The sequence below is a fragment of the Chinchilla lanigera genome, unplaced genomic scaffold, assembly GCF_000276665.1.
Source record: "Chinchilla lanigera isolate Chin_1 unplaced genomic scaffold, ChiLan1.0 scaffold00012, whole genome shotgun sequence".
NCBI classification, from domain to species: Eukaryota; Metazoa; Chordata; class Mammalia; order Rodentia; family Chinchillidae; genus Chinchilla; species Chinchilla lanigera.
The window spans coordinates 9935561-9954385 of NW_004955413.1; the positions used below are offsets into that span (position 1 = coordinate 9935561).

At 45.6% G+C, this 18825-nt stretch overlaps 1 protein-coding gene across 1 annotated transcript in view; it reads right to left on the reverse strand.

The window, feature by feature from the left end:
- Gsg1 (germ cell associated 1) overlaps positions 1 to 14047 on the reverse strand; it is a 16777-nt gene extending 2730 nt beyond the window's left edge. Inside the window, exons 1-5 of the mRNA XM_005378981.1 lie at positions 13816 to 14047; positions 3687 to 4005; positions 1858 to 2022; positions 1055 to 1207; positions 308 to 419 (exon numbers count right to left, since the gene is read on the reverse strand). Of these exons, the coding sequence (XP_005379038.1) occupies positions 308 to 419; positions 1055 to 1207; positions 1858 to 2022; positions 3687 to 4005; positions 13816 to 13863 (797 nt within the window). The 5' untranslated portion in view covers positions 13864 to 14047. The remainder of the gene's footprint in view (positions 1 to 307; positions 420 to 1054; positions 1208 to 1857; positions 2023 to 3686; positions 4006 to 13815) is intronic.
- Positions 14048 to 18825: the final 4778 nt, after the last annotated feature.

Below are 18825 nucleotides of genomic sequence, written 5' to 3' on the forward strand. Positions count from 1 at the left end.
TCAGAAACCCCTCCTCCCCCACCGGCCAAAGCAACAAAAACCAAACCAAAGCCACAAAAACAAGGAAAGGAAGGAAGGAAGGAAAGGAAGGAAGGGCTGGACAAGACCATGATGCCGCATGCCAGAGGATCCACCATACACCCCTTTCAAAGCAGGAAAAGAATGGACGTCCTAATGACAGACTTCTAGAAAGAAGGATGAAGAGAAAGCAGCAAAACAGGGAAGTGAATGTGGAGCTGAGAGTAGCAAATCGAGAGAAAGTTGGCCGGGAAGAGGGTAAATGTTTCAGGGAATGATGCTCACTTACTAGAAGGCCCAGCCATAATTCCAGGCATGTGGTCTCCAGTCTTCCGGACCCAAGTTAGCAGTGGCCTGGAAGACTTGTGAGTACATCATGTGGGCCACCATCCCCAGGAGGCCTTTGGAGGGAACAGGAAGGCATAGCATTAGGGAAAGGCTGGAAGATGATTTTGGAACCACTGCCTCCTGGCAGCCTCTGTCGGGGCCTCCTGTATCCTTCCCTCCAGTTCCCGGGAGACTGATCTGTTCTGGGAATGTCTTGAGTGCATTGTCTTTGCATGGTCACCCCAAACTTCCTGTGTGAGCTATGGCCAAACTTCTGAGTGCTGCACCAGGCCCACTGGTCCCTTTGACTTCCTCCCCGGCTCTAGCCCTCCTCCCAGCATCTTTCACTGTATCCCAGACTGTCTTGAAAAGCTGTGCAGCTGCCACCATCAAGAGGTTTTCCATACTGGGAAAGCTTGCAAAGAAAACAACCTAGAGGTAGATCCTTTTGTAAAGAACATAATGATCCAATAAACAATTTCATGTGTTATTTCAATTTAAAATGAAAGATGCCCAATCAAGATGTGAAAAGTCTACGTAGCAATTCCCCACAATGAATATTTCTCATGTATCACACACGTATACTAATAAAAAAAGGGTACCTGCAATGTGTCTCCTACTTCCAGGCTTTAGGCTCCTCCTTTCTGCCCTAAAGGACAAAGACCCAAGCTCTCCAGCCAGTGCCCCTCCTGGTTTGGAGGTCACTCACCTGATAGTACAGAGGAAATGGCGGCGAAAGCGCTCAGCTTGAGCCCGCAGCCTGGGTTCCCCGTGAGCAGCAAGTCCATCAGTAGCAGGAGAAAGCTGATGAACTGAAGTCCAATGTAGATGATCTGGGCGCCCAGCGATAACCAGAGGATCTCTGTTGGAAACCATGGGGAGAAACAGCCCCACCCCAACAGTTACATAACTGGACCAAGGGCCGACTTAGCTAGCCAGCCCCCCGGAAGTCAGAAGCCCAGAGGTCTGGGAGAAGAGGAGAATGAGACAAAGCTGAAACAGTGACTCTATTTCGAGTTCTTTGATGTCCCCCTGCATGGGATCAAGTCAACACGAACTGTACATACACTTGGGGAAATTTGCAATTTTAAAAAAATTGCCTGCATTTTCATAAATCCTGATGGAATCGAGCTTTGATAGTTATCACTTTGTCTTTTGTTTTCCTTATTTAATTTTGGGAGAATCAGTTTTGTGTCTTTTCTCTTTTCTCCCCTCCCCCCTCCCTCTGCTTCTTTCATTAAAAAAATAAAAATAAAAATTGGAGGAGAAGCTGAAGCTTTTCAACATGGTTTCCTGGCAGGGAGAGCCAGCTAGAGCTCTTGGTGGTTTTCTGTTTGTGAACTGTATTTAGCTCTGCCGTTCCTATTTTGCATTCCTGCCTGCGAATGACAGTCAGCCCTAGGAGGAATTCATGTCACCCCTTGGGACTCAGAAGAGGAAAGCAGAGATCACAGCGCAGTTTAGACGCAGAGGCCGGCTCAGGGGTAGCTAGATTGGTTAGAGAACACATACTTGCCACAAGCCCGGAGGGAAGGTGGGGGAGGAAAGCGATTTCCATCAACCCTCCAGATCGGAGAGTGGGGTGACACAGGCCTTGCAACGCGGGTAGCTCCAGTAGTCCTTTCTCACCTCTCTCGGCTGGTGGTGTGAGTTCAAGGAAACTTCGGCACCTCTCCCCTGAAACACACAAGGGGCCACTCCGTGGGGGCGCTTCCTTGGGCAGCCTCATCCCCTGGCTGCTCTAGGACTCAGTAAATGTCTTGTTTTGAAAGCGGAGAAGAATGCTTGAATGAATGAATGAATGAATGGCAGAGGCAGGAGGCACCAGACTGGTTTCTCCCGCCTTTCCGGTAAGAAGATGCTGTTTCCCCGAGAATGCTGGCCCACGCTGATGTCCCCACTTCCTTTCTCAGGAACGGCGCATGACCCGGGCGCTGATGAATGCCTTATGCTGCCCCTGGACCTCGGGACAAAATGGCTCTAAGTTGTTCCCAGGACTGTGGCTGGAGCAGTGCTGACCGGCACAGTAATAAATATAAATGCAAGAACACACACACATTTGTATTCCTCTTCTATCTCCTTTTCCCCTTAGACTGGTTTGAGGGAAGTAGCGGATTTCAAATTGAACATGATTCTGGGCATTAGAGAACTGTCACCACCAGACACTTCTCAGGCCACAAGGTGACCTGCAAACACTCTGAGCCAGGAAGCGGAGGAGTCCTCAGCCTTATTCCGTCCAGCCTGAGGAATCCTTATCCACCGGTGGGTATTGGCACAGTGTCTGCAGTGTGGCGGGGGCCTGGGAAATCTGTCTGCAGCCCCTTGAGGGATCCTTAGCCCCTTCCCTGGGCCGCAACTCCCTTAACCTTGTACGTTGTAAGAATCCCTTCAGATAGGAAGAGGTTTTTAGAGGGAGATGCTCTACTCTGAGCCTTTCAGCTCACAAATGAGAAAAATCAAAACCTACAGGAATGAAGAAAAAAAAAAATGAAGTTATTCACATAAGGTGACCCTAGGACTCTCTCTACAATAGTCTTCTCTCCTGGTTTTCTTTGTAAGCACCAATTCTAGAGCAGCAGTTCTACCTGTATGGAATGAAAATTCTCCAAAGGTGAAGGTAGGGCTGGGGATATAGCTCAGTGGCACAAGCGCCTGCCTGGCAAGCACAAGATCCTGAGTTCAATTCCCAGTACCAAAATAAATAAAAAAATAAATAAATTGAAGGTAATGCTTTTTCCTTTCTTGCAGTATTAGGGATCAAACCCAGGGCCTTACACAGGCTAAGCAAGCCTCGGACTTCAAGTTACATCTCCAGCCCTAGGCTAACACTATTTTAAACAAGCAAGGCGAACTGGGAGTGGTGGGGTATGTCTGTAATCTCAGCTACTTAGGCTGTCAGCTACTGCCTCAGGGTAAGGCAGGAGACTCCTGAGAGTTCAAGGTTGGCCTGAGCAATTTAGGGAGACCCTGTGCTAAAAGACAAAAAACAAAAACCAAAACAAAGCAACAACAACAAAATCCAAAGGACAATTAAAAAACAAAAGACTCCTAAACAACCCAGTGAGGCTAGTGAAGAGCGTGGAAGAGAAAGCCAAAAGAGTGGTTCCCTTGTTAAAGGGGCTGTGGAGAAGGGACAATCCTGAGGAGGAGGTCCTGAGCAGGGAAGAGGGTGGAAGGATGTGGCTAGAGCTGGGTTTGCCCAAGCTGGGTCTGCCCAAGCTCAGGATGCCCTAACTGGTTTCCTGCCTGCATAAGAGCCTTGCTCTATACCCCTGCAAAAAAATAAAAACAGAAACAACCCTCCGCAAAGCCAAATCGGGTAGATGGAGTGAGAGGGCTACCTGGTTCCTCCATGATTTCCTCACAGGATAGCCACATGCCACTTCGGAAGGTAAGGAAGGAGAAGCGGTCATCCCCAGTCTCCCAGCTGTATTGTACCACCTCCTGGGCTGATGTGTTGGTGACGCTGCCCTCCAAGGACAATGGCATGTCAAAGCACTTGGTTGCCAGACCTTTTCCGCACAGGGGCTTGGGCACCTTCTGTGTGCCCACAAACCAGTAGCTGCTGAGCAGGGATGTTGTGGAGAGGCTGAGTGATAGCATGCTGAGGACGGCAGATACGAATGTCCGGTGACCAGAGGAGCCCTTCGGGTGTTCCATCTGCAACACAGAAAACACAGGAGGATGGAAAGGGAGCTGGAGAGCCTGATTTCAGAGCTTCCCTGGGAGTGTGGATGGACTTCCTTTGCCTTCAGCGCTGGCAGGCAGAACCAGGTCTGAGCGTTTCCTCCCGAAGCTCGGCTGAGTGGCCTGATTGAAGTTGGACCTTGTGTGGTTCCTACAGAAAAGCAGTAGTGATTTGCACAGATGGAATAACGACAGGGCTGGACTCTGGGCATGACCCACAATCTAGAGAAGAGGGGATAAAGGTGATCCACCAGATGGCACGCATCATAATGAGGGATGCACAAGTCAGGCTGAACTGGCCTCTGACTGGCAAACACTAGGGAAAATGTGTGCGCCTGCCTTTGGGGAAGACCCCAGAAGGACCCCACAGGCAGCAGGTGTTCTCAGCAGCAGTGATGGATTTGCCTGCAGCCACCAAATCATCACTGCGGGTGACCAGAGGCAGCAGGAGAGAATGAAAGTGAATTGCAACAAATGCTGCTGCTGGCCAGTCTCTGCCTATTGAAATCCTCCCCTTTGCAGCTCACCCCAAGCCCCATGTGCTTCAGGAAGTTTCCCTCACCTCCACCTTCCATGGGGAGTGAGGCTGGGAAGAGCTTCAAGGACTCGGGTTTTACTTCTCCCATGGTACTTTTTTTCCCAAGTGTATCTGTGGCTCTGTCTTACCTCCCCTCAAGACTCCAAATTGCCCTAGGTAGCAAACCTGTCCTTTGCATTTTTGTCTTCGCAAAGCATCTGGTGCAGTGTTCTGCACATTACACTCATTCCTGCAGTACCTATTAAATTAAGCATGGTTGACCAAGCATCCAGGAGCATAACCCCAGTCAGACTGTGACTAAGCCAGGGAGGTCATCGTCCATAGGGCTGAGGGAGACTCCTGGGAGCACTCGTGGTGGTAATTACGTTTGGTTTTTTCTTCTTTGGGAGGCAGTAGCACTGACTGGTGGAACTAGTTATTGTAACAGTGTGTCTGTTATTGTTATTGTGACTGGTAGTGTAGTTATTGTAACGTGTCCTTTTCCTACGTTCTAGACTCCTTAGAGAGGAGCAGACGGGGCCGTGTCCTGTCAGCAACTGTCGAATGGCATCACCCCAAGGGGAGCAGATGGAGCTGTACAGATGGAGGACGGAGAAGATAGGGAGCTAAGTGGGCACGGGCTGTTGAAGGCCCCGCAGAGGAGAAAGGGCCCATAGGTTCTGAGAGAGGAGGTGAACTAAGTCCAGGATCTCAAAAGGGAGGTGTCTCCATAGTGCCACTGATCGGGACCCCAAGAGTCATGGAAGCATTGGGACGGAGCCCATGGCCATGCCCTTGGTTGGTGGAGAGGTCCTTGAAGGGGTGTCCCTGCAGCCCAACGCCACAGTAGTGCTTGGATGAGTGTGGGAACACAATGTACGGTGGCCCCAGTAGCTCTGGCTGCAGCCCCCACTTTGTCATTTTCAGCCTATGAAGAGAGTGACCTAAAAAAATGACCATTATTAAACCTGTCAACTCTGTTGAGTGGTGGTTTGGAGCCAGATTTAATTTGATTTAGAAAAATAATTCCAACAGGCCTGTGCTTTTGTTCTGGAGCAGTGTATGTTGTTACATTAATGCATTGGGAACGGACCAGGGGCCTGTGCTTAGTTGCCGACAGACGCTTCTTAAAGTAAACCATCTTGAGCTCTCCAGAGTATTTCTCATATCAGAATTAATCAGACCTAAATCTGCTTAGCTTAAGAGATGTAAATAAAACCACAGCTAAATGAACAGGCCAGTAAATCTGCTTCCCTCTTCACCCCAGATTAATAGTGTCTACATTTAACAGAGAGGTTTAATTTAGAACCGTAACTGTTTGTCCTTCAGAATTTCCAGGGACTAAAGCAGTGCACACCACAAACTGCCTATTCTTTGTGACCATAAGAAATACACAAGATGGGCATATATAAAAAAATCAAAGCACAAGACAAAGGATGAAATAGCTCTGGGAAAGCAACCTGCTAATGTGATTTTTTTTTAAAAAAGCACTCAACAGTTTAATATTCCATCAAGATTTGTCAGCTCTTGTAAGACTCTTGGTAACCTTGCCTAAGGACCACACACACACACACACACACACACACACACACACACACACACACACACACGAAGAAGCAAAGATCTCACACTGGCCAGATCCTGGAGGCATGTTTTGCTCTGTTCCCCGCAAAGAATGTTTTCATCTTTTTAGTTCTGACAATCCTATTGGCTTTCTTTATTGTTACTGAGTTATCTTTTCTAATGATTCTTATGTCTATTTTTTAATAGAATTGGACCTCCAGGTAGATTATCTTCACTAACCTTTCTGTATGAAGACTAAACTAAGGATTTAAACGGTTCTAAAATTGTCACCTCAGGATCACTTTGCAACAGTATTTTCAGTCTTACTTGGCTTGAAAATTGCCTACCGTCCCATCATATCACATCAGGTTTAACTCCACATTCAATCCATTTTAAATTAACATGTATTTGTAAATTATTTAGGAAAAAAGAAATAACAAACCCTACACTGAAGTACAACCACCAAAGTAACAAATTAAGAGATGCTTTGAGAAACAAAGCAAGATCTTAGATTAGCTCAAAGTGGTCCTTGTATCGGTGTTCACCAAGGAAAGATACAGAAGTCCTATTCAAGAATTATCTTCTTGATAACTGAGTGATGGTCTCCTTCAAAAGAATATTCTCAGGAATTATCTTCAATACTCATTGCCCTGTGCTTTGTTACATTACTTTTCTCTCTAAGATCCAGATACCTCTTATTGGAAGAACAAATCTCATGTTGCAATGGTTTCCTTAGAGTGATCCTGGAGAAATATAGCCATAAGAAAAGTTATATCTTTGCATAAGTAGACTGACCCTATGCCAAGGTGACTCAACTCTCCAGAAAGGGTCCAGAATGGCTTCTCTGACATTTAGGGGCTTCGATCATTAGGAAGTACATGTCGATGAGACAGGCACGCCTCATAGAAGCACCAGGTGCAAAACATCTGTTGGCTTTATCTTCTGATATAAAGGGGAAACTGGTTACCTTGGCTGTGGTCAGCATTCTGAGGCTTGTCTGGGAGGACAGAAGGATTCTACCTGCACCACAAGGTTCTTTAATGTTGTAAGGATGAAAACTGCCTTTCCACCCTCCTCCCTTACCTCCTCCCTTCTATTGCATACTTTTGGATTGCTTCTTGATTAAATGCTGCCTTACAGTGAACATGGGCATTTCATAATTGATAATGCAATCACAGCCCAGCTGTTCTGGGAGATTACACCAGAGAGCTTGCCAGTGGAGATCTGGGATTAAGCGCAATGCACAATGAGGCGAGGATATGCATTTGCAGAGGGAAATATATCTGAAAGGTAAATGATTTCATTTCCACCTACCTGCCATTTCCTGGGCAACTGTGAATGGACTGGGCTTGATTTTTGGCAGATACAGAAAATATTATGGGGCCACCATTATTATTACAGAAATTCCCCTTCCCTTGAGTGGGGTTTTCCATACCTTTAAAGAGGGCATATTCTCTGCAATGTCAGGGAGCCGTGAACTGGAATAGCTTCCTTGTTCCATGGGTGGTTGTCAGTTTTGATGTGTCATTAGTAAGGATGCTCAAGTACCTCCCTCCATATGGAATGCAGAGAAAAGTGAGGGTGTGTTGGATGGGAATGGAGTTGAGGATGCGGATGCAGTGGGATTAGAGACCGATAGTTCCAAGGTCAGTACTGTGATGCCTGTAGACAGTTTCTCCCCTATATTTCAGGCAAAGGAATGACAATCTTTTATTTTAAAAAAATTCTAAAATTTGAAAAAATCTGACAAATCAGTGAATCGACTGCTTGTATCTTCTTACTACCAGTCACCCAGAAGTACAAGTTGTTCTGTCTGTCCTCAGAATTGTAGGAATTACTTGGATGGCATTCTGCAGCTCCAAATGATTCCCTAAATACTGTTAATGTGCTGTGTACCTTTGCTAATGCTGTGTACCCTTCTGCCAAGAACACCATCCATCTCTTCTACCTAGCAAGCTGCCTCTCATCAAATGTAAAAAGTCACTCATTCTTTGAGTGTTTCTTTTCCTAAGACACACAGTTCCTTCCTCTCTGTCCTTGTCACATTCAACCTTTCTCGACACTTTATCCTGTCATCATGATTTGTCTTGATTATAAATTCCTCAAAGGCCTTTTTTTCATTCTAGAGCTCTTCTGATCAAACACAGCAATCTTAAGAAGTTTAGAAAATAAGGAAACAGCGGTCCCTCACCTTGTGATCCCAAAGTACCTGTAGGAGAAGGTCCAGGAACTAGCAAACTTAGAAAACTCTTAATGTATCCCTAGGGGATTAATGTAAGATGAAACCTATTGGGCTCATTTTAGGTGTACATTTAATAAAACCCTTCATATCCTGCCCCACCTTTTCCCTACCTGTTCTGGATCAACCACTAAGTCATAGTTTTCTGATGTATATTTAGCAGCTATTTTAGAGAATTAAAGGTGGGGTCCCTTTATCCTGAGTGTTGGAATTTTAGTCCAGTTCTAGCCAAATGAGTCGCTTTGGGTAACAATTTGTCACCCAGAATATCCTTTACTCTTCCAGACCAATGCTAACAAGTAAATCAAATACATGTGCACTTATGTCCAGGCATGTTATATGTATCACAGAAACAACCCTCTACCCATGGTGGCAGAGCTCACCCTCTGGGAGAAGGGGGCTGGAATGCGTGATCTCATCAGTCACACACTCTTCACTAGACTGCCGGATTCCTGATCACAGAGTTGCCTCATGACACTGGGTGGTGCTATCTCTCCATATTATTTCCTCTTCCATCCTGGGCTTCTCCATCAGCAAAATGTGGGAGGAGGTGGCTGCTCCTCCCAGTATAAAACTGCTCTCGCTTCTTCATTTGGCCCCTTCCCTGAGTAGCATACTAATCTACAGAATACTATGTGTCACCCTGATGGAATTCAGGGCTCAGAATGAGTTTGCCACTCCCCGGAGGACCTCTTCTAGGATTATTTCCTGTAGCACATTTTTTTGGTGGCCAGTGGCAGTTTTCAGTGACTCAATAAATCCTCAAATACTTCCCAGGGGAAACACAATACCACGGTATCAAAAAATATAGTTATCCCATGTTTCCTGATGAGTTTGGTGCACATTTTTCTCTCCTTAATTGTATGCTCATTCTTTCTCCACCCTAGAACAGTGAACAATTCTTTTCCTTTCTCTGCGCTTACACCCTTCAAATACTTGCAGCCACTTCTCATACCCATCTTTGAGTCACGGTTTGGCATTGCTCTGTGTCCTCGGTTTTTATTACCTCTGCTCATAAACCGCACCCCCTGCTGCTTTAACAGCCTGAAGTTTTGCCTTCTTCAGGGAAAAGGGGATGGGAGTGGCAGAGTCAAGCCATGAGGAGTCCCAGAGACAGAGACTAATGAAACTTCAGCCCCATGGCCTCCCCTCTTGCTTGGGCTGCTTCCAAGACCCTGTTACTGAATTCAAACTTGTAATTTCACATTATTTTTCTTCCAGAGGGCCTTCAAAATGTTATTATTTTAAGACTCCATAAAGCCGGGGTCCACCTCTTCCGAGGCTGTGAAGGCTGTGCATCTTTCTGTGGGTGCTTGGCTGGCTGGCGGCTGGATGTGACTAGTCTTGGGCTCCAACCTCCCCCCCCCCCCCCGCGGGGACCCCTGGGCCACAACGTCTAATTTCCTCTTTTTGACAAAACACAAGTTTCTCTGCCTGACCACAAAAATCAGAGTCCGGCATCCTACTCATTTCCTTTCATTGTAATTTGGGCATGTTAATATATTTTTTTCTTCCCTTTCCTTTCTTAGAAGAGAAAAGTAATTGCTAGTCAATGTAACATAAATATAATTAGGCTAGGTGCAGAAGCTCATGACTCAGCAGAGACACAAAGATTCCACATCTCAAAACAGTATTTAACTTCGGTATGTTGGACTCTTACCATTTTAGGATGACTCCCCCAGGGATGTATGTATGTACCTCACTGTTTGTGATGTCACAAAGCTGAGCTGGGACAACCTACATCTGCTAAGATCTGTAATAGTTCCTTGTATTAGACAAACCATGTTTGCTAGCTATGCATGAAGAGAAACAGTGGTTTCATGATAGGTGCACTGTGCAGGTGGACATTCCTTTTACTGTGTTGTGAATGAGTACTCTGGATTACAGGCAATTAAAATGATGCTTAGGAATGCTGGGCCAGAGCAGGTTGCATAGGGTACTGCTTCCCTGAGGCTGGCTGAAGCCTGGGGCTAAGGGAGCCAGTGAGGGTATTTATTTCCTTTCATCATATCACCCATTCTGACATCATGTTTACCCTCCCTGGCCATAACTTCTCTGTCCATCTCCCAGGAGCCAGATTTCCAATCCATGTCCCATTAACCAACTCCTTTCTGTTACTCAGTAGATGAAAGGTTGGAGTGGGATTTCAAGGTTTTGGCTGTCACCAGCTCTCATGGGCATGGCCTTGTCCTCTGCTGCTGTGTATTCTGATGTGGCCACCTCTCCTGTAACTTGACGATTTACTTGTGTGTTATACACATTTGACTTTAAGCTACTGGCCACTGTAGCATCTATGTTTTACTCAGTGTTGACCTTCAAAGCCTAGCATGGTTTTAATGTCCAGAAATGAAGCTTCTAGCACTGACAAGGCTCACGAACACAGGTAGGAAGCCTGTGGACAAAGATCTGAATAATGAACTCTGCCCAAACAGCGTTCTGCTGTAAAAGCCGACATGATTCTTCCCAGTTCACACACACAGGGACATGGGAAGCTACAAAAGGGCCCATAGGTCCACAGGCACACCCTCAGCCTGTCTACACAAATGCTCTCTCGATTCCAGCAAGCAGACTCTCTGCCAGTACATTTCCTCTCACCTGTGGGAACATTCCTACTTTTTGATGAGCAAAGCTCAGAAAACAGCAGTGAGCTCATGAAAGAGCATTATCTTTAGTTCACAGAGACTGAGGAGAAACAGATTGCTCAAAAGCCAGTGACAGATTGAAAATGTGATGGCCTTTTCCACGCTGGGTGATTTTCTACCATTTAGGACCCTTTTGGATACTGTATCTGGAGCGTTTTGAGATTTACAGCTCTCATTATATTTGACTTCTTCACTGATGAGAGTAAGGAAGGTCTTCAGGCAAGATATTTGATGCTATAGGACTGTTAGCTCTTCATTTTCCCTAATTAGCTTCGGGTTAATTATTCTCAGGCTATCCAGTGTAGTACAGGTCCACACAACCCCAACAGCTCTCACAATACAGCCACCCGTCTTCCTAATGTGCGCCCCGCGCTGGAAACGCTTGAACTTCTGTTCAGTGGAAAGGACCCAAGGAAAGCATTTCGGGGGCCGCTAGCTTGCCTGTCCCTTTCCGCTTTTTAATGGAATTGTTGAAGGGCTTTTGCTAATGCAATCATTTCCAGGAGAGGAAGCCGCCTTTCTTCCCTGACCCAAGCAGCTGGAGTGAATCAGAGGGGCAGCCACATCTGCACATCCTGTGGGGCAATCGCTCACGCGCGCGCGGGTGACGCCGCCCCTGGCCTGGCTGGGACCGCGGGGCGGGGATGAGTAAGGAGGTGCCCTTCAGCGCTCCCCTCATCCCTTCTTTCCTGCTCGCTCTCCCCTCCCTCCCCAGACTGTCGCGGTGTCCCCGCCTGCTCCCCTCCCTCGCCCCTGGGATGAGTAACAACGCCCTCCGGGTTTACTACGGCGCCTCGGTTGCCTAGCAGCGGGCGCTCGTTGCCACAGCGACGCGCCAGGATGTGTTGAGCATTGTTTGTGGTGAGTCCCGCCCTAGCGGCTTTTGGACTTCCAGACCGGGTGGGGCAGGGGAGCTGCTGTTTATTCCTCTGTCTTCCAGCGGAACTGCGACCCTAGGGCCTCCTCGAGCGACCCTGCCAGGAGAGGGGGACTTGAGCATCTGCGAGGTTGCTCTGGAATTAGAAGTCTGTGATTTCCTTGCACCTTCCCTTCCCCTAAAGGTAGAGGGGTCCTGGTACTGTTTTGAAGGAACCTCAGAGTCTGGGGCCGTGGCTCAAGCCTGTCATCCCATCACACTGGGCAGCTGAAGCGGGAGGATGACAAATTTAGCGATTTAGAGAGACCTTGTCTCAAGGTTTAAGAATTAAAAAAAGGATTTAAAATTTTAAAAAGGAGTAGGAAATGAACTTAGTGTGAAGGCCCGGGTTCGATCCACAGTACCACCACCACCACCACCACACACACACACACACACAAGGAATCTTATTCAAGAGAAAACAACTCCTCCCATCCGATCTTATTTCTATGCACTACCTCACTGCGGCTGGATTGCTGCTTTGGGTAAATTATTTAACCCCTCAGGCTTAAATGAGGGGAAAGAGTGGAGAGAAAGCTCTCTACCTGGAAAGGAAGGGGAAATGAACCCGCACTGCTACCAGGAATCAAGCTGGACTCTTCATAAACATCTCCTTTAGTCCCCACACCCAGCCTGAGAGAGAGAGAGAGAGAGAGAGAGAGGGAGAGAGAGAGGGGTGGCAGCTCTGTTCTGTAAGCGATGGTTCAGGTTCAGAGTGTGTGACTTGCTCAAGGCCACAAAGCTAGTAAATAGTGGAGTCAGTGTTCAAAACCTTCTGACAGTTCGTCTGACTCGTCACCTGCCTGGCCACTCAAGAAAGGGTGGGCACAGTCCCCTTTAGCAAAACCCACAGACTTCAGTCCACTGTGGAAACTCCTGCAGGATAAGGCAAGGGATTAGGTGTGCTATACTTTATGCTTCTCAGGTATGTGGTAGCCAGCAGACACGGCCATATGTCTCCTGTGTCTGTCCTAGAAAACCAGTGATAAAAAACAGTAAAATTTACTCTTAAGTCACGGCTGGCTTGTTCTGTCAGATTCATACCCATTTCTGAGGCCGCTCCTGTTTATGATCTATTCACTTCGGTCTTCTTCTGAATTCAGGAAGCTGCCTAAGCTCGCACTTTGACAGCTCTTCAGAACCGCGGGCTCTGACCTGTGGTCTTGGAAGTGCCTCTTACTTAGTTTATCCTGTCCTTCCTTCTGCGCACTCTAATTTCCAGCTGCTTCCTGTGTGTGTGCCCTAGTTCCTTGGCTAATCGCAAGCTGCATTTCTCTCTCCTGTGACAAGTGAAGAATGAATACCATTTGCTTGTTTTTTTTTTTAAACCCTTTGAGCTAAAAGTTAGTAGCTCCCAGTATGGAAGGAGGCAGAAGGATTCCTGAAGACTCTGCCAGATTCTCTGAGACCAGAGAGGACCCTGAGGCTCTGATCCTTTCCTCATTCTTGTGCAAGTTTTCTGGCCATTATAAGATTTTGGTAACAGGAATCACAGAGATAGAAGGAAAAAAGAACTATAGGTAAGAGCTAAGCAGCTCCTGGGAACAGTGAGGGAAAAAGAAGACAAAGAGGCAAAAGAAGAAGAAAGTTTTCAAGGGGAAGCTTCAGTGGAAGAAGCGGGGAGAAAACAAGGGGCCAAAGTATGAAAAAACCAGGTTTATAAATAAGAGGCTTGAGCAGCAACTTTTCATTCCCTTTTGCGTAATGCTGCAATGTCTTTGTGAGCTCCTCACTGTACACATGTGAAGTAAGTTAAATCGAAGCATTGGTATCACCCGTATTATAAACCTAAGGATAGTACCGTACACATAGGTGATATTATGATATTATACCCGTATTATAAACCTAAGGATAGTACCGTACACATAGGTGATATTTACGGGGTTTTGAGAAGCAGAGCACCTACCTCCTGGGTGAGGCATACATTGTGAATCAGTTGAGAGGAACTGCTCATTCACTGTAGTACCTTCAGAGGTGAAGAGATTTCCGTTTCTCTTCAGCTGGGTCTCAATCAGTTGGGTGAACGAGTGTTGAGTGAGAGGATGAATCAGGCCCCTCTCGCCAGCAGAGGGGTAAGGTGGTGTGTGGTGGGCTGGAGAGATGGAAATGATGCTCCCGGGCGGCTGGGGTGGGCCTGGGTGACTCATGGATTTACTCTGTGATGTCATAGTGGCAGGCAGGGTTTTCTCTGATGTCCCTTCCCCACCCTCCCCCAACCCCCAGGAAGACTAAGTTGGGAGAGGGATACAGTGGTACTTAGCAAAGGCCTGGATGTCTTCTGAGTACTAGATCAGCGCTTCTCTTCCTGTCCAGGAGAATCACCTGGGGGGAATTGTTAAAGTGTGGACTCTGAAGTTCTGGGATGGCTCCCACATGACGCCAACCAGACCACACTGAGTTGTAAAGTCTAGACCAGTGCTGTCAAAGGCAAATACATACGTGTGAACCACATCTATCACTTCGAATTCTTTAGTATGCACATTAAAAAAAATTAAAGTGGACACACACTGCAACAAGGCAATAAAATCCTACGTGGTGCTATGGTTAAGGCAGAACATAGTGCTCCTGAAACAAAGTCGGGTTCCCTGGAAAAAATACACTGCTTCCACTTTAAGATTAAAAATTATATGAATTAAATACAATTATAAATTCTGTTCCTCAGTTGCATCATCCACATTCTAAGTACTTGAAAGCCACATGTGGCTATTAGCTACTGAATTGGATAGTATGATCCTTGGCCATTCCCTGAAAAGGAAATGATGTACAGAAATGACATTCTAAAGGACTAGTGTTTGGCAACCTAGGACACATTGGTTAACAGAGTTTTCAGGAGTCCCTAATTTAGGGTTGAGAATGAGAAACACTGAGGTGTAACTCTCCGAGGCTTCAGACACGGGTTGTTGGCCTCCCTAGTATTCCAGCTGGATGGGGGTTTGCTGCCCCTGAAACATCACACCCAGTCCACCTCTGTGCCTTTACTAGGGCCCCTTTTTGGGATTTGTTCCTTGTCTTTGATTCCTATCTCAATATCCTGTTATTCCAGCTGTTCCTGTGGGCTCACAGGTCATGCCTGATAGGGCTGTACAATGGGAACCTCTTTCCATGGTGTCTTGAACAGTTTTTCTTTCTTTTTTTTTTTTCTTTTTGAGACAGGCTCTCACTATGTAGTTCAGGCTGGCCTTGAGCTCACTTTGTAGCCCAGGCTGGTCTCGAACCTGTAATGATCCTCCTGCCTCAGCCTCCTGAGTGCTGGGATTACAGGCATCCGCCACCACACCTGGCTTGACCAGTTTTTCTGCTTTAGGTGGGTTACTCTGTTTCTCCCATGAAATTCTCAGCCGCTTGAGGCCGGAGCCTACTTTACTGGGGTGACTAGTATAGCAGTAAGGGGATAATAGTTGCTCAAGAAGTATTATTTCATTAAATGTTCTAAATTACCTAAGCAGATGTCTAAGAACATTAGGCCTGAAAGTGTCAGTAACTTTACAGAGCTTTGGTGGGGCTGGGCGACCCATGGGTGTACTCTGTGATGTCACAGTGGCCGTAGGGAGAAGGACCAGCTTGGGAGGGGGACATGCTGATACCTAGTGAAGCCTCGGATGTCTTCTGAGGCCTCTAGATCAACACTTTTGTAACTGTACACGGGGCAGGGAGTGGACATGAGCAAAATATATTATTCACATTGGAACGCCTCCTAAATGTGAAACTAGGCTGACAAGTAGGGTACGGGGGTGATAGAGGTTAAAATTACCAAAGTATATTATGCATATGTATAAGTCTGCCAAAACAAATCCTATTAATTTGTATAACTAAGAAAGTGAAACAAAAAATAACAACAAAATTAAAAAAGGAAACATACCTGAACAACCAATCTCTAACCCCAAAATAAGGTCACTTGGGAGCTTATTCAAATGTGGATCCTGAAGGTATGGGATGGCCAGATACCTGATATGAAAAGGTGGATAAATTTGACTACACTAAAATAAAAATTAAAAAAGACTCATGTTAATCAAGATATCAGTTCTGGTTTCATTTGTAAATTTAAGGTAACCCTAATACAAACATTAAAGGGCATTTTTTATTCTGCTTTTGTGAGTCAGGCTCTCACTATGTTGTTTAGGTTGGTCTTGAACTCACTATGTAGCCCAGGCTGGCCTCAAACTTGCAGTGATCCTTGTGCCTTAGCCTCCTGAATGCTGGGATTACAGGTGTATGACACTACATCTGGCACAATGAGGATTTTTAAAGACTATGAGAAACTGATATTTAAAATCATATGGGGAGAAATGTGCAAGGGTAGCTAGGAGAACTCTGGAAAGGAAGAGCTTTGAGGTAAGACTATCCTTAACAGATCAAAACCATGAGGTACTGGTGCATGACTAGAAAACAGATCAATGGAACAAACTAGAGTTAGTCAAGAAATAAACACAGCTATGTATGGACCTCCAGTATAGGACAGAGGTGACACCAGTAAACCTGGAGGCAGAGGTGAACTTTTTAAACAAATAGTATTAGAACAAACTGGATAGCCTTTTAGTAAAATAGAAATTATATTCAGTTTTTTACATCATATATGAGTAAACTCCAAGTGGATCAGAGATCTGAATTAAAATATGAAATTATACAAGTACATCCTAGGTGTAAAGAAAGGCTTTCTAACTGAGACTAGAAGTACCAGATACGTGGTAAGAAAAGGTTGATACATTTGACTGCATTAAAGCAACAAACAAATGCCAACCGGCTTTTGCATGGCAAAAATAGCCATGCACAAAACCAAGAAGAAAAATGTATACATCACAGGTAAAGAAAGTTTAGTGATTAAGAGAAAAAAAATGAAATTTTTTCATAGAAGACTGGGCAAAATTCAGAATGGGCAACTTGCAAAGAGATGTAAAAATGTTTCTATATATATGAAAAGCTGTTCAGCTTCAGTTTTTATAATAAGTGCAATGCAAATTAAAACTACAATGAGGTATAACTTCTTATCTGCCAGATTGGCAAAATTAAAAAGCTTGGCAATACGCTCTGCTGAAGAGGCACACTCATGCACTACTGGTGGGAAGGTAAAATACTGCAACCTCTTGAAGGAGAATTTTGCCACATTTAACAAAACCACGTGGCTACTTACAATCATTTAGGGATTTACTCTGATGATGCACCTGCACAATATGAAAATATATGTGCATGAAATTATTCATCGCATTATTTGTAATGGTAAATATTGGAAACTACCTAGGTATCCAGGCAAAGAAAATTGATTGAATAAAATATGGTGCATATTCCCCATGAGTACTGTGCAGCTATATAAAGAAGATTTCCAGAACTGATATGGAATGGTTTCCAGGAAATAGTGAAAAAATTCCAAGCACAGAAGAGAACATATAGCATACCGTCTTTTGTGTGAGAAAGAGGAGAAACAAAACACATCTATCTGTTTATGACCACAAAAAGAAATCCAAGGCGGACAAACCAGGCAGAAAACAATGAAGTTGATAACTTACACAGGGCAGGAATGGCAGTGATTGCAGAGGGAGTGACATTTCTCTTAGTAGTTTTTGGCTATCATTTTGACTTTTAGAAATATGCTAGGGTTTTACATATTCAAAAATAAAATTGAAACAAGATGACAAGAGAAAGAAAAACCTGAAACGGTAAGAAAACTGCAACAAGCCCAGTTGTACTTTACATGAATATTACAACCACGTTGAAAGGGGATGAGCAAAAGGAAAACCAAACCCAAGAGATTCTGGAGCACAGCATCTGACTCTACTGTTCACTGTCAGTCTTTTTTTTTTTTTGGTCTTTTTGAAACAAGGTCTTCCTATGCACTTCAGGCTGATCTTCAGCTCACTTTGTAGCACAGGCAGGTCGCCTCAGCCTCCCAAGTGGTGGGATTACAGGTGTGAGCCACCATGCTGGCCTTTCTACTATCCGTCTTAAGAGAGGCTGTGGGTGAGGGTGAGACAGATGAGAGGTGCCTGATTCATTTTTCCCTGCAGTAGCTGGAGGGGGTGTGGCTTGGCTACTGGCCAGTGTGCCTCTCCCCTTGGCTACCCTTTGCACACCAGTGGACAGGGACAGTTTGCTTCAGTGTCCCGCAGGACTCTTTAGCAGTGTCCTTCCTGGCTGTCACCCCTATTATCCACTCCAACATGAGTGCAGCCAGGAAGCATGGTGCCCCTCCAACATTTTAGCCACTTCAGTCCACAGGAGTAAGGTCAAGAAAGGAGGGAGCTGGGCCCCTTATTTGCATACCCAGCTTTCACACCAAGCCTTCCAGAAGATTCTCTGGTTTTAGCCCTCACCCTCACTGAAACAGGTGTGAAAGCTGGTATGTAAGTAGCACTTCCCAGTTACTTACTGAGATTTACTCTAGGACGCCTCCCTCCTGGGTATTAGCCCCACTGTGCTGCAGCACAGGTCCTGTTTAAACAATTACTTGGATGTTCTTGTAAATCTGCTTTTGATTATTTTTCAGGCACTATGGGCTCCAAAATTCCTGTATATCAATTAGGATTTTTATCCTGAGTAGTGTGGACAGAGCAAATAAACACTCAAAGCTATTAACACTGAAGAGCTCCAGAGACCAGCAGCCGATGAAGACCAGCACTGAGACACAGCACCTGGTAGAGTTGACCTACAGTGTCCAACACAAGCTCACGTTTGATGGTGATGACTGGCTGCGGCAGTGACTAGGAGGTGGCTCTGTCAGTTGTTGGCATCCAGCACTACCTAATGACATCAGAACTGCTTGCAGAGGTGCACTTGGCCAAATCATGATTCCATCTGAATTCCACTTTGCCAATTCTGCCCATCTGAACTGAGCAAAAGAACCTTAGTCTGATTAGCAACAGGGTGATCGCAACCAACTTCTAAACTCTTTTTAGTGTACAAGCCTTATTCATCTTGTGATAGA